The sequence below is a fragment of the Macaca nemestrina genome, chromosome 5 (genome assembly GCF_043159975.1).
Source record: "Macaca nemestrina isolate mMacNem1 chromosome 5, mMacNem.hap1, whole genome shotgun sequence".
In the NCBI taxonomy this organism is placed as follows: Eukaryota; Metazoa; Chordata; class Mammalia; order Primates; family Cercopithecidae; genus Macaca; species Macaca nemestrina.
Window position 1 is genome coordinate 147,307,398 of NC_092129.1, and position 26,749 is coordinate 147,334,146.

A 26,749-nucleotide genomic window follows, 5' to 3' on the forward strand; every position below is an offset into this window, starting at 1 on the left:
AAGGGAGGGTCCCGGAGGTCGGGGAAGAGGGAGAAAGGGAGAAGAAATTCGAGAAACGAGCCACGCGGGGAGAACCAGACAAACCGGGTCCCGGCAGGGCGGGCGCAGCCGCCAGGGCGGAGCCGGGTCTGGGGCCCCGGGAGTGGGGGGCAGGCCCGCGAGCTGGAGGGGACGCTCCGCCTCGGCGGCTCGGGCCTAGGGTGGACAGGCCGAGAGCCCCGGGGCCCGTGCGCTACGGCTCTGCCGGGCTCCTCGTGACGCGGCACCCAAGGCCCCCGGCACCGACGGGAGCCCTGCCCCCGAGGCAGGGGCTCCGCCCCCGGCCCCGCCCCAGGCCGGAGCCCCAAATTGCGGCGGGTACCCGGGAGCGGGGCGAGGCCCGGCGCGCAGGGGGAGGAAGGCAGCTGCGCACGGGCGGGCGAGGAGTGGGGCTCCCAGGCGCGCGCCGGCCCGGGTGGCCCGGTCGCGAGGCCTCAGGGTGGGCGGCCCGAGCGCGGCTGGACGGCTCCGCCCCTCCCGGCCAGCACCGCCCCCTGCGCGCCCCGCCCCCTCCTTCCCGCAGCCCCCACCCCCGCCCCGGCTCCTCAACACAAACTTTCCGTCCCGCTCGCTCCCTCCTCCGCGCTCGGCGCCTCCCGCTCCAACCCGGCTCATTCCGCACATTCCGGCCAGCCCCCTCCCCACGACCCCCCTTCCCCGGCCCCCCTCGCGGCTCCCTCGGGCCCGGCGGAGCGGCCCGGCCGGAGCGCCCCCGCGAGCTCGGACCAGGTAAGCCGGGCGGACGCCGGGAGGAGGCCCCGCTCGGGAGAGGTGGTTTGGTTGGTCGGCTGGGCTGGCAGGGGGGGCGACACCCGAGGGGGACTGGTTCCCCGAGCTATTGTCCAGCTGGAGCTGGAGCCCCGGATTGGGGTGCCGGGAAGTTTAGAGGGAAGGGAGAAAATCTCTCCGGGAAGCCCCGCCCCCCGCTCTCCCCACCACCCCCCCCGCGACGGGGACGAGTTGGTCTGGGAAGGTGGGGAAGCCGGGGAGACCGTGTCCCCCGTGCCGTCGCCTGTCCCGCCGTCCGCGCTTGGGGGTCGGGGCGGGGATCCGGGGGCCGCACAGTGTGGAGGGCCTGCCTGCCACCCTGGATCTCATATCCGGGGCGCCCAGTCCCGGGCCCCACCGCCCTTTGGACTCCCGGCCCGCGCGCTCCCGGAGCCCGCCCGGCCTCAGCTCCACGCAGGCCTCGGGCCCGGCCTCCCCGCGCCCAGGCCGGTTTCTGCGCGCAGTGCCGCGGCTGCGCTGACTTGTGGAGGGTGTCTAGAGCAAAGCCGCGCGCCCCGGCCGTGTGTCCCCTGAGAGGCAGGGAGGGGCTCACGTTCCCTTCAGTTCTGCCGCCTGCGTCGGGGTGTCGATTCAGAGTTCCAGCCCTGAACGCTGTGAGCTTGGCTCCGAGGGGGTCTGGATTTGGGGCCTTTTCTTCCCCACACTTTCTCAGGGCTCTTGTTTAGACTTGAGAAGGTTTGAGGGTGACTGGTCCCCCGCTTCCTACCCCGGTCCCCTCCATTGTCTGTCATGCCCTTTATTCCTGCCAGGGGAGGGAGGGCTGGGGGCGCCGGTCTGGATTTGTTTTCCAGCCCAGCTGGGCCCTGGGGCAGTGTCATTGGGACCCTGCTCTGCCAACTTTACTGGTGAGGGGCCCTGATCCAGGGCTGAGAGATTCTTTCAGTGCAAGGGGGAAGGAGGCCTTGGGGCGGTCTTCTCAAGGGCTGTCTTCTGTGTCTTCCCTCTTTCCAGGTAGGGGCAGAACCAGGTCAGGCCTAGACTTGTTGTCCGGAAGAACAGGGCATAGGGGTAGGGGCTGGACACAGCTCAGAGGGGCTGGTGCCCATGGTGGCTCTGTGTATCCAGTCTCTTGTGGCCTGGTTCTCTGTACACATGTTCCACAGCAGTGCTGGGGTCACCTGGGGCAAGGAGGGAAGGCTCTCCCAAAAGTTGGAGATTTGGGGGAATTATGTCCCCTCCCTTCTAGACTCCTGTAGCCCCACTCCCCCCAAGAGCCCTCTCCTAGGGCACTACCTAAAGGATGTGGTTTTGTGGTCTTTTGGGTCCCTACTCTCCCAGTGGGCAGGGAGTACACAGATCTTCCAGGACAAGGCTGTCCAGTAAGGGTGACTTCAGGGGCCCTGGATGCCCCCTCCTCAGGGAGAGGGTAGGAGCCAGTATGAGTCCCAAGCTCTTGGGCCTTTCCCCACTCCCCTAGGGAGGGAACCGTCATTAATGCTAATGAGCGCATCTGGGCTGGGGAATGGCTATTAGAATGGTCAGTGCTTGCCAGGACAGAGCGGCGCATTGAGTATACAGGAGCATCACATGGGTCCTGAGCTCTGCTCCCATCCTCACCCTAAGGTTTGTAGACCCTGGCACTTTCTACCAACTGAAGGAATATCAAAACCACATCTCAACAGAGGTGGTCAAGAAATAGGGATCTGGTCCCCTCTGGACCTTTAACCAATTGTGCCATCTTGGCCAGCCCCTTTGGGCCTCAGTTTCCCTGCTTGGAATGAATGACTTCTCAGGTCCCTTTTCTCTGAGCTCCTCCCAGAGTCTGTCTCCGTTTGCCTCCCTTCTCCCATGATGGAACCTGAACCTGGTGGGGTCTGGAGAGGTGGGTGGGTGATCCAGTGGCCCAAGGAAGAAGGCAAGGACAAACCAAGGAGTGACTGAGGAGTAGCTCAGCCAGGTGAACAGGGCTGAAAAGGTGGCAGGAAGCAGGTGTCAAGGAACAGGGAGGCTTAGTGGATTGGGGGATCTTGCCTTTGAGTTGGTCGAGCGTTCTGGTAGGGCTGGTTGGCACAAAAGGTCTTCAGAGGCCATTTGGGTGGCCCTACCCTCTGCCCCACTCCCAAACACCTCTGGGGGCCCCAGGGCTCAGTGTGGAAATCGCTGGTCCTGCCCTCCTCCCCCTCCCCACTCAGGATGGGGAGAGGAGCCCAGGGGTCTAAATGCTGCAGCTTTCTGTGAAGGAGCTAGGAGGTCGCAGCCTCTTCTTCCCACATGGGGGCTGCAGAAGCTGTGGGATGCCGGGGGTGACCCTGAGGACCTGCCTCTGGATAGAGCTGGGGAGGTCAGCAGATCACACTCAGTACTGTCCCAGTGGCCTTTTCCTGTCTTCCCTCCCCTCCCCTCCTGGTGTTGTGCCCTAGGTTGTCTGCAGAAGGGGCCGCTTCCCTCCAGGGAGAACTCTGCCCTGCCAGAGGGAGGGCTCTGCCTGTCTTCCCCAACCCACAGGAGGTGGAGGTTAGGGCCAGAGAGGTTCATCCCCCTGTACATCCTAAAGCCTCTGCCCTTGGGGTTTCCTAGAGTGCCGATTGTTTCCTGTGCTCCCTGCCAGGCCTGAAAGGGCAGGAAGTGTTAGAGGGAAATGAGACTGCAACTGTGTGTGGCGCTGGATGTGTGTGAGGGAAGCCGTGAGTGGGACATTTCTGTGTGGGTGAGACTTGCCTTCTGTGGGGCTGGATATGTGTGGAAGAGAACCCTGGTCAGAGCGGCTTGTGCAGGGCTAGGTGTATGCGGGAGAGAAGCTGTGGCTTTGTGACATTCGTGTATGTGACAGATATACACATCCATAAGAGAAACTGGTGACTCTTCATGTGTCTGGGCGTGCCGCCACCTGTGTACCTGAGAACCTGCATGGGGGATGTTCTGTGTGTGCCAGGGCATTCTGTGTGTGTCCTGGATGTGCTGCTGAAGGAAGCCGGCTGCCTAACCATCTGTGTGCCTGGAGATTACACTGGGTGTGACTCTGATGCTCAAGTGACCTGCGTGTGAGGGACACCATGCTTGCATGAGGCTGTGTGTATGCGAGCGCGCGGGCGCGTGTGCGTGAGAAGCCGGATGAGTGGTGATCTGTGTGATGTGTTATGCTGTGGTGTGACCACTTGTGACCTGTATGTTGTGACGCGGCATGTGAGATGGCTTCAGGTTTGTCTGTGTGTGACTTACGTGTGACACTACATGCGAGTAAAACAATACGACCAACTCTGTGTCAGTATGATGTGTGTACCAGCAAGGTGGGCCCCATCCGACATGTGCCAAGCATGAATATGGTATGTGGTGTGTGGGTGACACTGAGCACCAGAAAGCGACGCCGTGTGTGAGAGAAACTGTGGGGCGTGACTGATCCTGGCACTGTGGGTGGGTGGTCACTATCTGAACGTGTTTGGGACTCTCGGGTAGTGTGGGTGACACCCCCAGGGCTGTGCCAGGCAGGGCGTGTAGGAGGCTCTGTGGGGTGCGTTTGGGGCCTGTGGTCCCTGACATGTGTGGCATCTATGTGGAAGACCATGAGAAAGACACTGATAAAAAACAGAAAGGAGGAATGTAATTAATGCCACTCAATTGTACACTTAGAATGGCAAAAATGGTAAACTCGATGTTATGTATATTTTATCGCAATAAAGATTGTTTAAAAACCCAGCAGGAGAGAGATGCGGGTAACAGTGAATGTGCAGGACAGTGGCTGTGACGCAACTGTGTGTGCGAGCGAGAGGAAGGGCGCAGAGGACACCATGACTCTCATGGGGGCACTGACTGAGTGGCTGGTGGGAGCCCAGTGGGCGACCCGGAGTACCAGGAGTCTGGCGTGGTAACTGAGAACTGAGAAACCGTGACCCCCCACAGCCTGTCTCCCACTGGATACCTGAGATTCCCGCCCTGGGACCAGGACAAGATGAGGAGACAAGTCAGTCCCAGGGAGGGGGTGAAGGGAGGTCTGGGAACCGGGCCCTTCTCTCTGCAGGGGACTTGAGGGCTGAGTCTCCACCCTCCTACCCCCTATACTGCTTCAGGGAGAGGGGGCGTGACAACGGATGAGCTTTGCAGAAGGAGGCCTGGGGAGACTATCCCAACCCCCTCTGCTCCCTGAGAAAGCCCCTTTCCCAAGTAGTGTGGGGAGGAGGGGCAGAGACAGTCTCCATTCCCAAATTGGAAGCACATTAATAAGCGGGGGGGAGAGTGGAGGGGCCCCCACCTCCCTCCTAGTGGGCTCTGCAAATTGCTTCCTCCTGTAAAAATTGAGACCCTGTTCCAGGGAGGAGGGAATCCCTCCCTAGCCTGGCAGGGTGTGGCTGCTTGGCAGGGTCCCTCCGGGGTCCTTGGGCTGGAGTTGGGGGAGGCGGATACATCCCTACTTGCTCTGCTGCCCCAGAGCATGGCTACTTCTAGGGTGGGAGCTTCTGGCAGCTGGAGAACAGCTGGCCCGCTGTCTGTCGGGCGGATAGGGGAGGAGGGAGGAAAAGGCAGAGGGGGTGGGAGACTCCCTTAGCCCTCCTCAGCTGCCCTCCCCATCCTCGACCCCCTGGCTGGTCAGCCCAGCTCAGGTTTGAGGGCAGAGATTTGGGAGGAAACTGCTGATTTCACTGATCTTCCCACATTTTGAGTGATGTTCTCACTCCAAGTGAGAAGGCTTTGGGGGCTGGGGTCCCTGCAGGGGTGGACTGCTGGCTGCTAGACCCAGGAAGGTCACAGCTCAGCTCGTCCTCCCAGCAGGGCTGGTGCAGGGGGAGGGGTAAGACAGGAGGTGCCCACCCACCCAGACTGGTTTTTTCTGTGCCTCCTACTGAGGCAGTGGCTCCGGGGCCCCTAAAGGGAGCTACAGGGCTGGGTGGTCTGGAAGCTGCAGGGCCTGTGGGGGTGGGGGGCCAGGGCCTCTACAGCGGCCCCAGCTCTGGCCTGATCCCTGGAGCTGTCCAGCCAGTTCTTCCGGCAGGTCTTGCCCCAGGGTGGGGGTGGGCAGCAAGGTGCCCCTTATCTTCCCCAGGGCCCCAAAGCCTGCTCACCCAGCCTCCTAGCCCCCATCCCTGCCTCCACCCAGAGGCCTTCTGAGCCTGGAAGGCTGAGGGCCCTGGGAGAGGGGAAGCGGGTGTGGCTGGTCAGGATGAGGGTGAAGGCAGACTGAGTCCCCTGGGGGTCTGCAGCCTGCTGGCGGGTTTGCAGGACAGGTACAACAGGACTCCTCTGCAGGGGCAGATGGGAGGGGTTCTAAGAGGAGGTGGAGGGTGGGAGCCCCTGAGACGGGAGTGGGGGTGTCCTGGACTGTGGCTGGCCCCCAGCCCCCGGCAGTGGCCTCCCTTGTCACTCCCTCCCTCTGTTCGGCCTTGGCCTCTGGGTCTCTGTCCTTGTCCCTGTCTTTCTCTTTCTCCCTGTCCCCTCCTGGCCTGCCCCTCCCTCGATGCCTGTCATATCTGAGTTTCTGGTCTACCCCTCTCTGCTCTGTGTCTCTCTGGGTCTTTGTTGGTTGCCTTGTCTGTGCCCCCTCTTTCTTCTCCCGTCTCCTGCCCTCCTTCACCCCTTCTCCCTCCACCCCCCCACCGGCCCTGTCAGTCTGTGGGTCTGACGGTCCAGCACTCCCCTGCCCTGCCTCCATATCTCTCCTGGGGTCTCTCCCTTCACTCTTCGGGGCTCTGGGCTGTCCCCTGTTGGGCTGGGCTTTCTGTCTCTCACTCACTGGAACTCTCCTGTCTCTGGTCTGTTTTCTCTCTGGGTTTACCTCAGCTTCTCTTTGCCCCAGACTCTCCCCCAGCCTGTCTCCCCTGCTCCTCCTGTCTGTCTCAGGCCCCACCCTGGCCTTGGTCTCCCTCCCCTTGACCCTCAGTTGGGTATCCTCTCTCTCCTACCCCTCTTCATGGCACAGCGAGGCAGAGCTTCTAGACACCTGACACCTGGGCATCGTCAGCCAGCAGCCCAGGGTCTGCCCCATCGCCCTTCTCTAGATGTCCCACCCATCCACCAAGCCAGAGTCCCACATTTGCCCCAGCCCAGCCCGCACCTGTCCAAGGAGCCATAGCCTCCTCTCTCAGCCCGGCCTGGGTCCCAGCAGTTAGGGGGTCTAGGGAGAAGAAGGCGGGCACATGCTGGTCTCTAGGAGAACAGAGCAGCCAGTGCTCACGCCTTCTGCAGACTCCCTTCCACCTGAGACCCCGGTCCAGCCCCCAGCCCAGGGCAGCTGCCTGCCCGCGACTGCCCACGTGTGTGCATCAGCTTGGGGGTACACATTCTCGCGTGGTTGTCCACCCGAGCACTCGCACAGCCCCTCTGCACAGTGTGCTCCTGTGCATGGATGTGTGTGGGGAGTGCCACTTGCCCCTGTGTTGGTGCCTCTGCCCCTAGGAGCGTTCCTAGAAAGTGAGTCTCGCATGCATCTAGGAGCCAGCGGAAGGGAGGGACGGTGGTCCTATTCTCTCCTTGACGCGTCCTTTGGGCCGTCCCCCCTCCCCTCCCCCTCACCAGCTGCCAGCGGTCCCAGCCAGGGGCCGCCTGCCCCGCCCCCCCAGTCTGTCCCAGCTCCCAAGCCTGCTGCTGTGTTCGCCATATTTGGCCACAGTGCTCCCGCGGGGGGCGGGGCGGGGCTGACATCACCCTCAGAAGGGGGGCCACAGCCTGCTTGAGGGGAGGCGGGCAGGGACTTTGGGGAGGCAGGAAAGTTGCTTTAAAAGTCTGGGGCTGCCTGGGCCGCTGCTGCTCCAGGGAGGCCTCGGGAAGGGGTTAAGAGGGGTCTTAGCTCATTGTAGCCCCTCTTCTCCCTCCCCTCTGACAGCTCTGTGGCAGTGTCAGACTGATACCTGTGGACAGGGCCTGCATCCCAGCTATATCAACAGGGGAGTCGCTAGGTGTGCCCACCCAGCTAGCGTACCCCTGTCCCCTCACTTTTGTTTTTCTTTTTGTTTTTTTAAATTTAAATTTAATTTTTAAAAATAGAGACAAGGTTTTCACTATGTTGCCCAGGCTGGTCTTGAACTCCTGGCCTCAAGTGATCTTCCCAGAGTTCTGGGATTATAGTCATGAGCCACCACCCCCCACATTTCCTTATTTATTTATTTATTTATATTTATTTATTTTGTTTACCCCTCACATTTCTATTCCAATAATTCCCCTCTGATTGAGGAGTGGGGGCTGGGGCTCTCGATCCAGTTTCCTGGGGTGAGGGACAGGCTGGGAATAAGGGCATCTGGCCCCTCTGACAGGTCAGGGGCACAGCTCCTTCTGGCTGCCCACTGGCCGTGGCAGAGAGATTCCTGGTGGCTCTGGAGGCATCACAGAAAGGGCTGTACAGCAGTGCAGGGGTCCTTGAAGTTGCTCCAGCTGCTTGGACTGAGGGGGACCTCCTGGGCAGACTTAGGGCCGTTGCTATGGCAGGTGAACCTCCTTTCTCTCTCCAGGTGGTGGGGTCTCTCAGCACCCTCCCTATAACCTTCCTGGTTATAAAACTGAAGCCAGCTTACCTGGGTTCAGAACCCAGCCCTAGTACTTACTTGTTGTGTGCCCTAAGGCAAGTTGCTTAACTTCTCTGTTTCTTGGATTCTTCATCTATAAACTAGGAATAATAATAGTATCTGCCCCATAGGGTTATTGTGAAGATTAAATGAGTCAATGTGTGTGAAATCCCAGAACAGTGCCTGGCATATGACAGGTATATTAGTAGTAATATTAAGTCTAAACTCAATAGTTTAGAATAATTACAATAACTAGTTGAATAGCTGAATAACTAACTGAATAATAGTTTAGAATAACCGAGGGCCAGGCGCGGTGGCTCACACCTGTAATCCCAGCACTTTGGGAGGCCGAGGCTGGTGGATCATGAGGTCAGGAGTTTGAGAGCAGCCTGGCCAACATGGTGAAACCCTGTCTTTACTGAAAATACAAAAAATTGGCTGGGCTCAGTGGCTCACACCTGTAATCCCAGCACTTTGGGAGGCCGAGGCGGGCAGATCACGAGGTCAGGAGATCGAGACCGTTCTGGCTAACACGGTGAAACCCTGTCTCTACTAAAAATACAAAAAGTTAGCCGGGCGTGGTGGCAGGCGCCTGTAAGTCCCAGCTACTGGGGTGGCTGAGGCAGGAGAATGGTGTGAACCCAGGAGGTGGAGCTTGCAGTGAGCCGAGATTGCGCCACTGCACTCCAGCCTGGGAGACAGCAAGACTCCATCTCGGGGGAAAAAAAAAAAAATTAGCCGGGCATGGTGGCACGCGCCTGTAATCCCAGCTACAGGTACGTGGCACCATGCTGAGCGGGGAGGCTGCATGGGAGGCTGAGGCAGGAGAATCGCTTGAACCCAGGAGGTGGAGGTTGCGGTGAGCAGAGATCGCGCCATTGCACTCCAGCCTGGGTGACAGAGCAAGACTCCATCTAAAACATAAAAAATAAAACATTTTAAAAAGAAAAAAAGAATAACCTAATAACTAGCTGACATTCAGGCCCCCCAGGCTCTCCCCACCTCGTTCTACTAGTGACCCCCTCAAGCCTCCCTAAGCAAACAGGTGGCTCTGCAGAGAGAGTCCACCCCCACTCAAGCAGCAGGACCTGGAATTCATCTTCCTCTCCCTGGCTTCTGATGGGGCCCCCCACCTCTCCACCCCTCCCTTTTCCCTGCTGCCCAGAGCTAAGTCCCAGGATCCAGCCATCATGGGCTCTTAGGTTTCCAGGACCCTGAATACATTGGACATGTGGGTTCTGGGGCTGAAGGGGATTTGGGGTGAGTCTTGGGGTTGTGAGTGATGGGGGCCTAGTGGGGTGTGGTCCTAACTAATAACTCAGCCTGGTAGGTTCAGGGCGCTCACAGTTTACAGAGCCCTGGCCCACATGGAGGATGGGCCAGGGCGGGGGCGGGCGTGTGGGTGGTTTACGGGTGTGAGTGGTTTACAGGCTGCTGTGGGGCCTGGAGGTGCGGGAACAGGAAGTGGGATAGAGGAGCGGGTGAGATTGAGCCAGGCTGTTGGCCAAGCACCTTCTCAGCTGCTCCCTCTCCAGTTCCCTTTTTGTAATTCCTGGGGCAGTTCCTGCCCCACGTTAGGCCCATTGGCAGAGTTCTGGTTGGTTATCGATTTGGGGAAGGTAAAACGATGCCCTTCCTGGGTCAGGGACCCTCTTTGTCCCCTGAGGGGTCCTTAGCTGGGTTGCATTGATGCTGGGGCAAGAGTGAGGGGTAGAGTTCCCTGACTGGGGATCTGGACACTGGGGAGGAGGAGCTGACAGGGAGAGCTGAGGAAGCACAGCCCTGCCCCTCTGCTCCTCCTCTCTGTGCTCCTTAGCATGCCTTTGGCAGCTGCATGACCTTGTGAGCCCCAATTTTCCTCTCTGGATAATGGGCGTTATTCCCTACCCTTCCTGCTTTAGTGTTTTTTGTTTTTGTTTTTTGAGACAGGGTCTGTTCTGTCACCCAGGCTGCAGTGCAGTGGTGCCATCTCCACTCACTGCAAGCTCTGCCTCTGGAGTTCAAGTGATCTTCATGCCTCAGTCTCCTGAGTAGCTGGGATTGCAGGAGTGTGCTGCCATGCCCTGCTAATTTTTTTTTTTTTTTTTTTAAAGATGGAATCTTGCTCTGTTGCCTAGGCTGAAGTACAGTGACGTGATCTCAGCTCACTGCAACCTCTGCCTCCTGGGTTCAAGCGATTCTCCTGCCTCAGCCTCCTGAGTAGCTGAGATTACAGGCACGTGCCACCACACCCAGCTAAGTTTTGTATTTTTAGTAGAGATGGAGTTTCACCATGTTGGTCAGTCTGGTCTCGAACACCTGACCTCATGATCCAACCTCCTTGGCCTCCCAAAGTGATGGGATTACAGGCATGTGCCACCGTGTCCAGCCCTGATATATTTTTAGTAGAGACAGGGTTTCACCATGTTGGTCAGGTTGTTCTCGAGCTCCTGACCTTAAAGGATCCACCCGCCTTGGCCTCCCAAAGTGCTGTGATTACAGGCATGAGACACCGCGCCGGCCTAGTTTTGTGAGGTTTGAATGAATATGAAAATGCCTTTTCCCTACAAAAGTGCTGTGTTGGTGTGAGGCATTGTTGTTGTTACTGATTACGTATTTCTTGAGTGTCATGAGCCGGGCATGTGGCTAGTACTTTGTCATGAGCTCATTTAAGTTTTAACCTTCACAACCTTAAGGAGACCCTTTTCTCATTTTACAGGACTGAGGCCTAGAGAGGTGAAGTAGCGCGTGCATCCCAGGTCACACAGCTCTGAACAAGCTGTGGTTGGTTGTTACCTCCATTCCACCCGGAGCACCTGTTCCTAGGGTGGGCTTGGGGCTGGGGGCGGAGCTCCAGACCCAGCGGTTGGGCATAGGAGATTGCTGTGGTCGAGGAGGATCCTGGCCCCAGCTCCTCTCTATCTGTCCCCCAGGCTCGGCCGCCCAGCGGGCTCAGGCCCAGAGCCCAGAGCAACCAGCACAATAGCGTCCAACAGCTGGAACGCCAGCAGCAGCCCCGGGGAGGCCCGGGAGGATGGGCCCGAGGGCCTGGACAAGGGACTGGACAACGATGCGGAGGGCGTGTGGAGCCCGGACATCGAGCAGAGCTTCCAGGAGGCCCTGGCCATCTACCCGCCCTGCGGCCGGCGCAAGATCATCCTGTCCGACGAGGGCAAGATGTACGGTGCGTGCAGCGGGGGCGCGGGCGGGACTGCGGCCCTTCCCCCTGCTCTCTGCCCTCTCACCCAACCGGTTTGGTGACGTCGGAGGCTGCCAGCCGCTGGCTGGGCGAGTCTGGGCTCGCAAGCCTGTGTGTCTGGATCCTCCTCCGCGCTCCTCCTCATAAACAAGCCGGGCTCGCCCCCAATCCAAGGCGCAGCCCACACCTTGGCACCCCCGCCTGCTCCTCCTCTCTTCCCCGCTACCGGCCTGGAGGTTTCGAGGTGACTCAGTGGGCCCAAGAAAGTGGGTCAGCCCAGTCTGTGCCAGTCGAGACCCGGAAGGGGGTCCCTTCCCGGAGGAAGATGTGGAAAGGAGGCCCGGTGACAGTCGCAACGCAGTTCCCTCCAGTGCGGGCTGTGGGAGGTCGCACCGGGACAAAGGCCTGCGTTGGGGCCGTGAGGACGCGTGCCCTTCTCAGTCCCCTTCTCCACTCCTTGTGTTTGCTGGCCCTTCTCTATGCCATCTTGCCCACTTCCAGAAGGGAGTGTCCCCTCTTGTCCAGCCCTGAGAGGGCTCTCCCAGAGCTGCATTTTTGGGATAACTCGACCCTTCTGGGCCTGGTTCCTGGCCAGCTCCCCTATTCCTCCTAGCAGCCCATGGCTGAGCGAGGCAGGCCCAGCCCTTCCCAGGGCGCGCCTGTGGGAAGGGATCAGGGCTGCTCCGTGTCCCTTGGCCACGCCCCCTTGGCCACGCCCACCCCAGCCCCAGAGCCCCACCTTGGGGGCAGGCAGATGGTCCAGGGTGCCTTCCACAGGGTGGGTGCTGCCTGCCTCCACTGCTGCCTCCCAGGCTAGGGGAGCCCCACAGGGTATTTTTAGACAGGGTGGAGAGAGTGGGGTGGAGAGGGGCTGGCGGGAAGGGAGGAGCAATGGGGCTGGTTCAGTCATTGGAATGGAATTTGGAGAATTTGGCCGTTCTGGGGAGGCCATGGGGCTGGGGGGCAGATAGCCTGGATTTGGGGGTAGAGGTGTACACCTTGACCATGCTGATGTGGGCTTAGCTGTGTGGCCCAGGCATCCCCCTTTCAGGCCCAAGTCCCTGGACACTGGCAGCTTCTGGGCCCTCAGAGGGTCTGTAGTACAGAACAGACCCTGCACCCCAAGGCTCACAAGGCTGTCACAGGGTGGAGAGACACTGGGGACTGGTGACATGGGCGTAAAAGGCACAAGGACTTGGCAACATGATCAGTGACACATCTTGACAAGGCCGCCAGTGTAGGAGGCACATTGGAGGCGCTCAGTGCTGCCTTCCTGTCCTTCCTGGTCTTTCACCACAGAAGGGAAGGGACTTGTCCAGGGTAAAGACAGAGTAAGGGCAGGACATCCACCTGAGGCAGGCTCATTCACACGCCTCCACAAATCCATGCACTAAGAGCGTTGGAGCTGGTGACACAGGCAGGAAGCACTGCTGGGGGCTGGGAGGATGGGCGTGCCTGGCCAGGACTGGCCCTACCCTGCTACTGTCCTGCTGACCTGTACCACAGCCACCCAGTCTGTCTGCAGGGAAGCCTGTCAGGGTGCCTCGGCCCTCCTTCCTCCTACCTTACAGCTCCTAATGCACCCCTCCCCTGAAGAGCAGCCCCTCTAGGTCCTGGAGGCGGTAGGATACAGCTGAGACTCCCCAGCCACTTTTGCACGCCCTGCACGTGCAGCTTGGAGTGAAGAGAGTGGTGAACAGAAGAGCAGTGTTTTGGGGAGGGACCTGGAGTGGCTTCCCAGTGGGGTGGGGGTCTCCAGCCTCTGGCTCCACCCTTTGCCCACTCCTCATTTTCTCTCTCACCCCAATCTAGGCCGAAATGAGTTGATTGCACGCTATATTAAACTGAGGACGGGGAAGACTCGGACGAGAAAACAGGTAGAGAGACGGTTTATGCTGGGTCCACCACCCACACACTCTGTCTCAGCTGCCCCGGTCAACCCCTTGCCCCTACCCTGCCCACCTCCTCGAGGCTGCCCCCGACCTGGCCTGCCACCCTCCTTGCCTCATCACGCTCCCCTTACGCCCTCGATTTTACCCCCTCCCACTCCCGAGCAGCTCCATTCACCCTTCCCTCTTCTCTTGGAGAGATGGCCCCACTGTCCTTTCTGACCACCCACTACCCTGCCCAGGGCCTTTGGTTCAGGGACCACAGATAAGCCCACGGGGCTGCTGTGGCTGCTACATGGTCTCTGCCCTGAGTCACCAGCCAGGGAGCCAGACGGTCAGATGGACGGGTACAGAGCAGGGTGGCGGGGCTGAGAGGGGGTGGGTGCAGGGCACTCTGGGACAAGCAGCCAACCCAGACAAAGCTAGGGGAGTGGGGAGAGAGAGCTGGGAAGGCTCCCTGGAGGAGGTGACACTAGGGATGTATTTTTAAGAAGGAATGGGAGTTAGCCAGGCAGAGAAAAGGGAGAGGACCCTTCCTTCCAGGCTGAGGAAGTTGGATATACAACTAATCATCATGGTAAACCCATACAGAGCTTCCTTTAAGTTAATTCGTTTAATCATCTCAGCAACCTTCTTAGATAGGTACAGTAATTATCTCTTTTTTATGATGAGGAAACTGATGCATAGGGAAGTTAAGTAGTTTCCTCAAGCCCCCGAGGCAGGAAAGAGCCATGCCTGTGGGCAGCATGATGTGGCAGAGGGAGGGTGGGGACTGCTGGGGTAGGGGACACTCAGCAGGAGACATGGAGGACAGGTTCCCCAAGGGGCAGCGGTGGGCCACAGGAGGGTATGGAGCAGGGAGTGGCAGGTGGCAGCTGTTGAGGAAGGCCCTCAAGCAGCCGGGACAATGGATTAGAGAGGGCTGGGTGGATACAGGGAGGCTGGCTATTGGGGGCATAAGCAAAGGCCTAGATCAACAGTGCCAGGGCCTGGGACAAGGGTAGTGATGGTGGGAACGGAGAAAAATGATGATGTAAGAGACAATTAGTGGCTTGTGGTCCAGGGAAGGTGGCAGTGTGGTGACAGAAATCTGAAGGGGAGTGGATGGGAGTGATGGCCCCACCGCCTGGGAGAGAGGCCAGGCTGGAGGCAGGACCTGGAGGAATGGAGGCCAGTGCTTCCCTCACGCTCCCAGCCTCCTGTCCTGGTGGGATTTGGACCCACAGATCCCCATGGTGCATATGACAAGTCTGGCCTGTTCCACCTCCTTCTCAAAGGAAGGTTCTGAGCTTCCCCACCCAGTGTAGGGGCAGCAAAGATCCCCCATGCATTCAAGCATTTATGAACCACCCTCCCTGAGTCTAGCTCATGCAGCACCAAATGTATTCACTTAGCTAATGATTGACCTACTGCTATGTTCTAGGCACCAGGGATACCACATGGAGGCACGCACACAGGCCCTGTTCCCTGGAGCCCTTGGGTTCAAATACTAGTTCTATCTGGGAGTGGGCAGTAGTTGGCCTCCCACCCTTGTGTCCTCAGCCTTTGAGTTAGTTAACATGTGAAGACGCTTAGAACAGCATAAGCACTGCAGAAGAATTTGCTGCTGCTATTATTATTATTCCAGTCATTATTATAAACAGAAAGCTGTTCTGAGCTCAGAAGCAAACTCTCAGCAGGTCCTCCTCTACCCAGAAGAGGTATTCATAGGAACCTGTTAGTCAGAGTGGGAAGGGGCCAAGGGTCATTAAACTAGGTCATTGGTTTGTTTTTTTTTTTTAAGTTTTTAAAATTACTGTAGAGATGGGGGTCTCGCTATGTTGGCCATGTTATTCTTGAACTCTTGGCCTCAAGCAGTCCTCCCGCCTCAGCCTCCCAAAGTGCTAGGATTACAGGCACCAGCCATTGCATCCAGCCACGCTGGGTCACTGTGAACTGAGGCCAGGGTGGACTGCAGAGGTGGGCACATCCCAGCCCCTGAATTCAGGGTCCACCATCACACCTGCTCCTGCCCAGCATCCTGAGAGGGCTGCCCAGAAAAGAGCTTTTACAAACCAGCTATTGACAAGCTCGGAATTTTAGAAACCACTGCCTTCATCGTAAGGGCATAAGGTACAAGGATGAAACTCCCCCTATCTTTACTCTTTCTTAGAACTCTGGGCTTTTAGATCCCAGTGAAAGGGGACCCATCCTCTGGTTGTGAGAACAAGGCCTGTCTTTATGTGTTAAAAAGAGTAACCACTGACAAGGGTTTTTTTGGTCCTTTTAAAATTTACTTTTGACCTGTAATCCCAGGACTTTGGGAGGCCAAGGTGGGTGGATCACTTAGGTTAGGAGTTTGAGACCAGCCTGGCCAACATGGTGAAACCCCATCTCTACTAAAAAATACAAAAATTAGGCCGGGCGCGGTGGCTCACGCCTGTAATCCCAGCACTTTGGGAGGCCGAGACGGGCGGATCACGAGGTCAGGAGATCGAGACCATCCTGGCGAACCCGGTGAAACCCCGTCTCTACTAAAAAATACAAAAAACTAGCCGGGTGAGGTGGCGGGCGCCTGTAGTCCCAGCCACTCGGGAGGCTGAGGCAGGAGAATGGCGTAAACCCGGGAGGCGGAGCTTGCAGTGAGCTGAGATCCGGCCATTGCACTCCAGCCTGGGTGACAGAGCGAGACCCCGTCTCAAAAAAAAAAAAAAAAAAAAAAAAAAAAAAAATTAGCCAGGCGTGGTGGTGCGCACCTGTAATCCCAGCTACTCGGGAGGCTAAGGCAGGAGAATCACTTGAACCCAGGAAGCAGAGACTGCAGTGAGCCGAGATCACGCCATTGTACTCCAGCCTGGGTGACAGAGCGAGACTCCATCTCAAAAAAAAAAAAAAAAAAATTACTTTTGGCAAAGAAATGCAGTTTTAGGTTTTTACACATACATACATGCAGCAATTTGTAGCAAGCACAGTGCCTCCATATGGACAAAAGAGCTAAATATTAAGTTAGAATGAAGCTCCGTGTGACTTTCAGCTGTTACAGAGTCAACCATGTGGAGGTAGTCTTCTGAGCTAAGGGTCCAAGCGAGTCCTGGTAGCGTAGCTTGGTGGTGAGTGGAGTCAGAGTGGGCTCTGGAGTCAGACCGCCTGGGTTTGAATCCTGGCTGTGGCAGTCAGCTGTATGATGGCTTAACCTTTCCAGGCTTTAGTTTTGTCATCCGTAAGTCAGGGATATTAGTACCTATGTTTTTGTGTTGCTGTAAAGATCAAGGGGTTGGTATGTGTAAATGCAGAGGACGACAGTATCTGTGCTCAGTAAATGTCAGTTACTGTCACAACATGAAGTGGTCAGTAATTTTGCTGGACAAGAGTCTGATTCCTGGGCTCAGTGAGGCAGTGTGAGGAGCACCCACCCAGGTCCTAACCAGGTGGCATCACGTACATACTCACTGTCAGGCTGTGATTAAAGAGAAAAAGGAGCTTTCTTTGTAAGAATAAAAACAACTTGCCAAGAAAGCCACTTGCCAATGCTGGAAGCATGAAGCGGCATCAAGGATCTGTGTGTTTCCTGGGGAAAACAGTGACATTTGGGTTCTCTGTGCCTCTGGGTCAGATCTTTGACAAGGTCAAGGGTCTGTTGTGTCAGCTGGGCACACAGCACGGCGCACACATCCAGACTGTGATTAGCTCAAGTTGCCAGTGGAGGCTTCAAGGAGGAGATTGCTAGAGAAGAAGTGCAATTAAGAACACCTACTGAGTACATATATACACACTAGCGTATATTAGCCCAAGCAAAGAGAAGGTGTATTAGGGGAAAAAGTTATGGGAGCAACACAGGAGGGCCAGGCCTGGTTTCATAGGCTGGGGCTGTGGTTGGGGTTGACAGGAGGACTCAGGCAGTGGTACCAGGGAAATCCCTGGTAGAGGATGTGGCCTTGGTGTATAAGCTAATGACCAACAGGAGCACCATGGCCATTGCTAGCACCTGTGGTGCCAATTGGAAAAAGGTGGTCTCCTCTGAGGACACCAGTGAGAAAAAGTCACCCTTTTTTTGGGGGAGGACAGGGTTAGGCACAGCCTTGTACAGTGACACATAGCTTGGGCAGCAGAACTTGGGCTGGATTTCAACCCTCACTGGTGCCCTTTGGGCCAGTGAACAACCTGTGCAACTGTACATGGTGGCCCTGGAGGCTACTGTGGCTCTTGATCATGATAAGCCAAGAAGAGAACAGATTTGGCAGTGTCAAGAGGTGTCTGAACCGGGCACAATGGCACATGCCTATAGTCATAGCTATTCGGGAGGCTATGGTGGGAGGACCGCTTGAGCCCAGGAGTTTGAGATCAGCCCAGGCAACATAAACCCTGTCTCAAAAAGAAAAAAGTTCCCCCCATTTACATGTAGTCCCCTAGAGATGAGGGGACTGGGATGCTCCTCGCCCGTGGCCACCCCATGGCTGTGCCTCCTCACTATCTGTGTTTTCCTCTCTGGCGGGGCGCGGGGCGGCCCCTAGGTGTCCAGCCACATACAGGTTCTAGCTCGGAAGAAGGTGCGGGAGTACCAGGTTGGCATCAAGGTATGTTGGGTGCCTGGCAGGGGCCTTCAGCCCTCCTGGGCCCCTCACCCACGGCGCTATCTCTGCATAGCTCAGGCCTTTCCTTGGCCAGCTCTCCAGCCCCACTGTGCCTTTTTTCTGGCTGAAGTTCTGTTCCTGCCTCTCCTTCTGCTCTTTCTGTTCTTTCTCTCTTTTTTTCTTTCTTTCTCTCTCTACAGGTCTCTAGCCACTTGCAGGTTCTAGCCAGGCGGAAATCTCGGGAGATTCAGTCCAAGCTGAAGGTATGGGGCCCCTGCCACCCAGCCTGGCCTGCCCAGCACCCTCCTGGGTGCAGGCCTGTCGCTGCTCTGTGGCTCCAGCCTGGGGCAGGCAAGGGGCTGAGAAGCTGTGAGGGGGTCCAGAAAGAAACACAAGTGGCAGCAGGAAGCCCAAGGGCCCTGTCATTGAGGGAGAGGGAGACCATCTGGGGGCCACTAAGGCCCACCCCTCCTCTTCTCTGTTTTTCTTTTTCTCCTTCCTCCTGACTGCTGCTTACTAACCGCATGGGGACTTCTGTGGGCAGGGAGGAGGCCCCGGGGGTACTGGCCGGCAGGGCTATGGAGGTGGGCATGGCAGTTCCTTGCAGATCTGGCTGTCCTGCAACTGCGGATCTCAGAGTCTGGGGTTCATGACTGAGGCCCTTCTCAGGGCCTCATGCTGGCCGTGTGCTCTTCTCCCTGTCCACAGCAGTGCAGCGGAGGGGGCCTCTTACCTCCAGGCCCCCGTGCCCAGAGCCTAGTTCTAGAACATATGGACAGACCCAGAGGGTGCCAGCTTGTTTTCCCTCACTCTGCCCTTTCCAGGGCTTGACCCAGCTGGCAGGCACTCCCTCTGGGGGGACAGGGAGGGTCTACTGAGCTTCCTTGGGCTCCTCGGAAGCTAAAACTCATGGGCACTGGGTGGAGGTTGGCGCAAAGACGTCCCTCACCCCACAGCCCTGATGCTGCACAAGTCCTCTAATCCGTCTTCCCTCTCTCCCTCGCAGGCCATGAACCTGGTAAGTAGCACGGCCCTCTCCAGTGGGAGCGGGGAAAGGGTCTTAACACCTAATACAGGATTTTCAAATGACAGATTATGAAACCAGCTTAATAGGTGTGCAAGCCTCATTTTTAGAAAACGAAATGGCCGGGCGTGGTGGCTTATGCCTGTAATCCCAGCACTTTGGGAGGCCGAGGTGAGCAGATCACAAAGTCAGGAGATCAAGACCAATCTGACCAACATGGTGAAACCCCGTCTCTACTAAAAATACAAAAATTAGCCGGGCATGGTAACGAGTGCCTCTAATCCCAGCTACTCTGGAGGCTGAAACAAGAGAATTGCTTGAACCTGGGAGGTGGAGGTTGCAGTGGGCCGAGGTTGCGCCACTGCACTCCAGCCTGGGTGACAAAGCAAGACTCCATTTCAAAAAAAACAAAAAAATGAAATACAGTGGTTCTCAAAAAACCTTAGAGTGCATCAGAATTACCTGGAGGCTTATTACAACAAATTTCTGGGCCTCACCTCAGAGTTTCTGATTCAGTAGGTCTGGGCAGGGGCCTGAAAATGTACATTTCTGCTTGGGCATCGTGGCTCATGCCCGTAATCCCAGCACTTTGGGAGGCCAAGGTGGGACAATCCATCGAGCCCAGGAATTTGGACCAGCCTGGGCAATGTAGCAAGACCGCATCTCTACAAATAAAAATTTTAAAAAATAAAAATGTCAGCCAGGCACGGTGGCTCATGCCTGTAATCCCAACACTTTGGGAGGCAGAGGCAGGCGGATGACCTACGGTCAGGAGTTCGAGACCAGCCTGACCAACATAGAGAAACCCCCATCTCTACTAAAAATACAAAATTAGCCAGATGTGGTGGTGCATGCCTGTAATCCCAGCTACTCGGGAGGCTGAGGCAGGAGAATCGCTTGAACCCGGGAGGCGGAGGTTGCGGTGAGCTGGGATTGTGCCATTGCACTCTAGCCTGGGCAACAAGAGTGAAATTCCGTCTCAAAAAACATAAATAAATAAAAAATTAAAATGTACATTTCTAACACGCTTCCAGGTGATGCTGGTGTGTTAGTCCAGTGACCATACTTTGAGAACCACTGATGAAACAGAATAGAAAATAGGAGAGTAGCCGGTCACGGTCGCTCACGCCTGTAATCCCAGCACGTTGGGAGGCCGAGGCAGGTGGATTACAAGGTTAGGAGATCGAGACCATCCTGGCTAACACAGTGAAACCCTGTCTCTACTAAAAATACAAAAAAAATTAGCCAGTCATGGTGGTGGGCGCCTATAGTCCCAGCTACTTGGGAGGCTGAGGCAGGAGAATGGCGTGAACCCGGGAGGTAGAGCTTGCAGTGAACCGAGATCACGCCACTGCACTCCAGCCTGGGCGACAGAGCCGAGACTCCGTCTCAAAAAAAAAAAATAAATAAATAAAATAGGAGAGTACATGACATAAAGAGGAAATATCTTGATATATATTGGCCTTTGGAATAAAAATAATTTCTTTTTTTTTTTTTTTTTTTTTGAGACGGAGTCTCGCTCTGTCGCCCAGGCTGGAGTGCAGTGGCCGGATCTCAGCTCACTGCAAGCTCCGCCTCCCGGGTTCACGCCATTCTCCTGCCTCAGCCTCCCGAGTAGCTGGGACTACGGGCGCCCGCCACCTCGCCCGGCTAGTTTTTTGTATTTTTTAGTAGAGACAGGGTTTCACTGTGTTCGCCAGGATGGTCTCGATCTCCTGACCTCGTGATCCGCCCGTCTCGGCCTCCCAAAGTGCTGGGATTACAGGCTTGAGCCACCGCGCCCGGCCTAAAAATAATTTCTTACCGTGGTTGTGGTCAGCGGTGATGGGCACTTGGGGACCTGAGGCCAGGAAGGTACAGAGACTCTCCCAAGATCACACAGCAGAGCTGGGGCTGGAATCCAGGCCTGGATCTTCGGGAACACCTGCCATCCTAGTGCTTTGGATTCTGCCCGGGTTATGGGAGGGGCCCTAAAGCAAATCTGGGCCTCATCCAGCCTGGCCCTGGCTTCATGCAGCCCCTTCTCCCCAGGACCAGGTCTCCAAGGACAAAGCCCTTCAGAGCATGGCGTCCATGTCCTCTGCCCAGATCGTCTCTGCCAGCGTCCTGCAGAACAAGTTCAGCCCACCCTCCCCTCTGCCCCAGGCCGTCTTCTCCACTTCCTCGCGGGTACATGGGTCCCAGGAGGTGGGCTGGTGTGGGGGTGTGCCACAAAGGATGAGCTTTAGTGGGGTTCATGGATGCTGAGGGCCCCTGGGCCTTGTCTCATCCCTGCAGTTCTGGAGCAGCCCCCCTCTCCTGGGACAGCAGCCTGGACCCTCTCAGGAGTGAGTACTGTGGCTCATCGTCCTATGCCCTCTTCCTCCTGGCAGCCGCACAGGGCTCCCCTCCCATTTGGGCTCCGGCAACAGCTAAGCAAAGTATTAATTCAAAAATAGAGGGATGACAGGGATGCAGGCTGGGTGGTGGCTCACACCTGTAATCAGTCCTAGCACTTTGGGAGGCCGAGGTGGGAGGCCTGGGCAACATGGCAAGACCTGCTCTCTCAAAAAAAAAAACCAAAAAAGAAAAAAATTAGCTGGGTGAGGTGCGTGCCTGTAGTCCTAGCTACTTGGGAGGCCGAGGCAGGCTAGGATTGCTTGAGCTCAGGAGTTCCAGAGTTCCAGGCTGTAGTGAGCCTTGATTGCACCATTGCAACTCCAGCCTGAGCAACGGGGAGACCCTGTCTCTGAAAAAAAAAAAAAAGCTGGAGAGCGGCAACAGGAGAGTGGATGCTCTGGCTGTTCACCTGTGCGTTCTCTCATCAGCATGCGTCCACTTGTCATCTGTCCCTTTACTTTTCACTCAGTTTCTGAGGCAGTCTCTCAGTTAACCAGTCAGGTGGTCAAGTGTGCTGGTTCTTCAACTCTAAAACAACTTTCAACAAAAGACCCTCAGCTTAAGGAGCTTAAGGAGCAGCTTTTCATGGTGGGGCGTGGGGAGGGTTGAAATCCTACATTAAATGCGCAGATCAGCTGGGAGACGCAGCAGGATTTCACAAAAGCTAAAACGTGAAGAAAACCAAAAGCTTGCGAGTTAGCTTTTCAGCATGCGTTTCTGGGCTCAGCAGAAGGGCTGGGTGGCTTGCTCCTGGGGTCTTGGAAGAGGGGCTGGGCCAGGTGGAAGGTGGGGAAGAGGGAGCCCTCTCACCAGACTGTGCTTTTGTCTGCAGCATCAAGCCCTTTGCACAGCCAGCCTACCCCATCCAGCCGCCCCTGCCGCCGACGCTCAGCAGTAAGTTCCCCACACGAGGTGCTCTCCCTTGGCACTTGCACCTCCGCTTAGGAGAGCTGGGGTCCAACTGCGTGTGTTTGCTTTGGGAGGGAGGGGGTTGTGACATCTATAGGAGACTGAGACAGGCCAGGAATAGCCCCTTTACCTTGTACAATGTTGTTCCAGATCTCTGGCACAAAACCATAGCCAAGCTGGGCGTGGTGGCTCACGCCTGTAATCCTAGCACTTTGGGAGGCTGAGGCAGGTAGATCACCTGAGGCCAGGAGTTCAAGACCAGCCTGACCAACATGGTGAAACCCTGTCTCTACTAAATACAAAAATTAGCTGGGTGTGGTGGCACATGGCTGTAGTCCCAGCTACTTGGGAGGCTGAGGCAGGAGAATCACTTGAACCCAGGGAGTGGAGGTTGCAGTGAGCCAAGATTGTGCCATTGCACTCCAGCCTGGGCAACAAGAGTGAAACTCCATCTCAGAAAAACAAAAAACCATAGCCGGTACACAGCTACAAGCACACACCACCAAAACCTACATTCATACACATCTCTATGGGTAGGAAACTCCCAATAAGGAAATGCACCGAAATCTTAACAAGCCTTTCTCTCTCTAGATGATGGGATTCTGGGTAATTGTTCTTTCCCTTTTTTACTTCTCTGTGTTTCCTGTTTAAACACACATTAATAGTCACACAAGGAAATGTTTTTGATGTATACTACCAGGGCCACCATATATGGTTGTGCAGGTTGTACACTGTACAAGGACACCTAGTAGGGGAGTCAAAATCCAACCCATGTTCCTTGCCAAAAGGGGCACCTTTGCAGGCTGGGGGCAGCTTTGTCAGTAAGCACCTACATGCGTCCATGCAGATGAGAATCTGTCTCACCCTCCCAGGTTATGAGCCCCTGGCCCCGCTCCCCTCAGCTGCTGCCTCTGTGCCTGTGTGGCAGGACCGTACCATTGCCTCGTCCCGGCTGCGGCTCCTTGAGTATTCAGCCTTCATGGAGGTGCAGCGAGACCCTGACACGGTAATGTGTTTGGGGGTGAGAGCCTTTGCACAATTGTGGAGAGGCCAGCCAGGTGATCCAGGACTGCAACTCAGGATGCTGGGATTGGGGGTCTGGCCTGTTCAGGAAGCTCCAGGCAGTTCTGTACCTGTGCAGTGCTCCCTTCCCCGCCTCTGGGCCTGCAAGCCTGAGTACTCTCCTGACCCTGTCTGGGCCCTCCCCACAGTACAGCAAACACCTGTTTGTGCACATCGGCCAGACGAACCCCGCCTTCTCAGACCCACCCTTGGAGGCAGTAGACGTGCGCCAGATCTATGACAAATTCCCCGAGAAAAAGGGGGGACTGAAGGAGCTCTATGAGAAGGGGCCCCCTAATGCCTTCTTCCTTGTCAAGTTCTGGGTGAGTCCCCCTGGCCCTCTCTGCTCCAAGCCCCCTTCCCTACCACAGAGGTGCAACATCCAGGCCCACTGCATTGACCTCTGACCCTGCTCCATCTCCTCGTGGCTTGTGAGCAGAGTGCCAGAGATGGATCTTTGGGCAGGACTCTGATGTGGTGTGGCGGGAATACTTCTGGTCTCTGCCAGCACCTAACACCCCCGACCCCTATGCCCAGGCCGACCTCAACAGCACCATCCAGGAGGGCCCGGGAGCCTTCTATGGGGTCAGCTCTCAGTACAGCTCTGCTGATAGTATGACCATCAGCGTCTCCACCAAGGTGTGCTCCTTTGGCAAACAGGTGGTAGAGAAGGTGGAGGTGAGTGTGGGCTCTGGGTGGGTTGGTGGGGCTGGGAGCAGGCAGGCTGAGTGATGCCTTCTCCATGTTCTCTGCAGACTGAGTACGCCAGGCTGGAGAACGGGCGCTTTGTGTACCGTATCCACCGCTCGCCCATGTGCGAGTACATGATCAACTTCATTCACAAGCTGAAGCACCTGCCTGAGAAGTACATGATGAACAGCGTGCTGGAGAACTTCACCATCCTGCAGGTATGGGGGCAGCAGGGTTGTGGGGAGTCCCACAGGCCAGGGCCTCCAAGTTAGGTAGCCAGACACATCGCTGGGATGAGAGGCACAGATCCAGAAAGGAGAATGGTCTGCTCAGCCCCCTGCCCTATGGCCCTGTTCTCCCTGACCTCCTGAATCTCTTACCTGCTCGCCCCCCAGGTGGTCACGAGCCGGGACTCCCAGGAGACCCTGCTTGTCATTGCTTTTGTCTTCGAAGTCTCCACCAGCGAGCACGGGGCCCAGCACCACGTCTACAAGCTCGTCAAAGACTAGGGTGCTCTCTGCGCCTCCATAAGGATGCAGGGTGAGCATCTCCTCTCCACACCTGCCTGGCACCCCTGGGGGGGTCCAGGATTGAGGATTCATCTACCTGCCAGGCCTCAGGCCCAGGACCAGGAGGCCTCCCCACCTACCCCAGCACATACACTCCCTGCCACTGTTCTGCGCTTTAATTGTGGGAGAAGAGAGGAGAGGAGGGCTCAGCGGTGGGGCAGCCTGTCTGGGGCGCTGGCCCACCATCACCCCGCTCTGCCAAACCTCGCGTGACCTCAGAGAGGTGGGGATAGGGGACACCTTCAGCCTCCGGCATGTGTGGCCACTGCCTCCTCACCCCCCGTTGGGGAAGCGTGATGGGCAGGTGAGGGCAGGATGGAGACCAAGGGAGTCAGTGAGTGGAGGCCCTGGGAAAGGAGAGTGTCCGGTTAGGGTTGGGCTGAGGAGAGAGGGGACCATACATCTTTGCCCCTCTGTGTCCCAGGCCTGGTGCCCAGACTCCTTGCATGGCTTATGCAGTCCTCAGACTCTGCACAGCGAGTGTGGGTCTCTGGGTTTCAGATGAAGTGCCCAGGCTCCAGGAAGTTGAGGGACCCACAGGAGAGGTGGGCAGAGCTGGAGTTCTCATCCAGGGCTGCTTGTCCCCAGAGCCCAGGTTTACACTACCTCCCTGGGGCGGGGGCTGGCCGCAGGGTAGGGGAGAGGCTCTGCAGTGTGAGGGGTGGAGCCTCATTGAGGGCAGCTGGGTTAGGGGAGCACCTGTTTCAGACTGGGCATGAAGAGGGGAGCACAGTAGCTACTAGACCCCATTGGCACCCCACAAGCCAGCCAGGGGCCCCAGGAAAATGGGGCACCCCCCAGCACCCTCCAGATTGAGGGCAAGGTAGAGGAAGGAGTCCCAGCCTCTGGGCAGACCAGAGGCCCAGAGAGAGGGGCTAGCAGAAGGCTTTTGGGTTTTCTCTTGCCTGAGGCTTGGATCTGACAAACGCTTTGTGGGCACTGCTCCCTTAGATTCTTCCCCACCTCAGTCTACCTGCCTAGAGTAGCAGCGCCCAGACCCAGTTCTGGGACTGAAGGTTAACCCTTCACCTGCTGCCCCTTCTCAACACCCAGGCCCCCAGAGCCAGCCGGGCCTGTCCAGCAGCCACCTGTGGGTATTTATGAGTTTCATATGAAGTACTGTGCCCCTTCCCTTCCTCATTCCGACCCTGCCCGAGCTTCCTGAAGGTCCTCACCGTTTGCATATCGCTCAGGCCACCTCCAAACCCCACCTAGGTTTTATAATGTATATTATATATATTTTTTGTGTATTTTTAAAATCCAGCTGTGATGGGTTGTATCATAAATGCAGCTTGGGGTTGGGGCAGGGGCCATCAAGGCCCAGCTCCTGCTCAAAAAAAAAAAAAAAAAAAAAAATTAAAAGTTATTTGTTTGTGGGTCACTCAAGTAACCAGTTAATGTGCCAGACCCTGGGATTGCAACAGCTTCAGTTGAGGGCTCCTCCCAGGTCCTGGTATATCATCACCCCCAACCCCTGCAATGCCATCTCCTGGGGGGCCCCAAGCCCTACCCACACTCAACATTTCCCTCATTCCCTCCTGCTTCCAGCTGAGCACTTGTATGTGCTGGCCTGAGGTCACCTGAGGGAAGTGATTTGCTCAAGGTTGCACACTGACTGAGATGGAAGCTCCAGGGCCCCCTGCTAAGCCAGCACAACACAGACCAAAGCCTGGGGGTTAGCAGTTGACCCTAAGTGACTCAAGGAGGGTAGGCGCTCTCCCCAGGTGACAGCTGCTGACCTACCATGTCTGCCTGGAAAGCCCTGCTGTCCTGAGCCACCTGTCCTCAGTAGGGACAGACCAGAGTCCTTAGCGGGCTGGGGCAGAGACAGTCCAAGACTTTCAGCGGCCAGGTACAGTGGCTCACACCTGTAATCCCAGCACTTTGGGAGGCTGAGGTGGGTGGATCACGAGGTCAGGAGATCAAGACCATCCTGGCTAACATGGTGAAACCCCGTCTCTACAAAAAAAAAAAAAAATACAAAAAGTTAGGCGGGTGTGGTGGCACGCGTCTAAAGTCCCAACTACTTGGGAGGCTGAGGCAGGAGAATAGCTTGAACCCGGGAGGTGGAGGTTGCAATGAGCCGAGATTGCACCACTGCACTCCAGCTTGGGTGACAGAGCTAAACTCCATCTCAAAAAAAAAAAAAAAAAAACTTTCAGCGAACATTTTCTCAAGAGACTGTTCCAGCTTTTTCAAACTGCAGTTAAATATGGGTGAACTGATTGGACTCACTTGTCACAG

At 56.7% G+C, this 26,749-nt stretch overlaps 1 protein-coding gene across 3 annotated transcripts; it reads left to right on the plus strand.

Moving 5' to 3' along the window:
- The first annotated feature begins 585 nt into the window (after positions 1 to 585).
- On the plus strand, positions 586 to 26,362 carry LOC105474579 (TEA domain transcription factor 3). Of its 3 annotated transcripts, XM_071097157.1 has the most exons (14): positions 589 to 768; positions 11,168 to 11,418; positions 13,246 to 13,310; positions 17,813 to 17,875; positions 18,073 to 18,135; positions 18,879 to 18,890; positions 20,928 to 21,065; positions 21,174 to 21,223; positions 22,108 to 22,169; positions 23,057 to 23,190; positions 23,396 to 23,569; positions 23,784 to 23,924; positions 24,002 to 24,154; positions 24,332 to 25,873. In XM_071097157.1, exons 2-14 carry the CDS (start codon positions 11,412 to 11,414, stop codon positions 24,443 to 24,445), a joined length of 1,176 nt encoding a protein of 391 aa, XP_070953258.1. In that variant the 5' UTR covers positions 589 to 768; positions 11,168 to 11,411; the 3' UTR covers positions 24,446 to 25,873. The 3 variants fall into 3 exon arrangements, with proteins under 3 accessions (XP_070953260.1, XP_070953259.1, XP_070953258.1); XM_071097159.1 differs by lacking the exon at positions 17,813 to 17,875 and having other exon boundaries at positions 586 to 768; positions 24,332 to 26,362; XM_071097158.1 differs by lacking the exon at positions 18,073 to 18,135 and having other exon boundaries at positions 586 to 768; positions 24,332 to 26,361.
- The last annotated feature ends 387 nt before the right edge of the window (positions 26,363 to 26,749 follow it).

Coding starts and splice junctions, on each gene's coding strand:
- LOC105474579 (XM_071097157.1), top strand. Junction 17,876..18,072: donor AGTACCAGGTTGGCATCAAG/GTATGTTGGGTG, acceptor CTCTCTCTACAG/GTCTCTAGCCACTTGCAGGT. Junction 22,170..23,056: donor CCTGCCGCCGACGCTCAGCA/GTAAGTTCCCCA, acceptor TCACCCTCCCAG/GTTATGAGCCCCTGGCCCCG.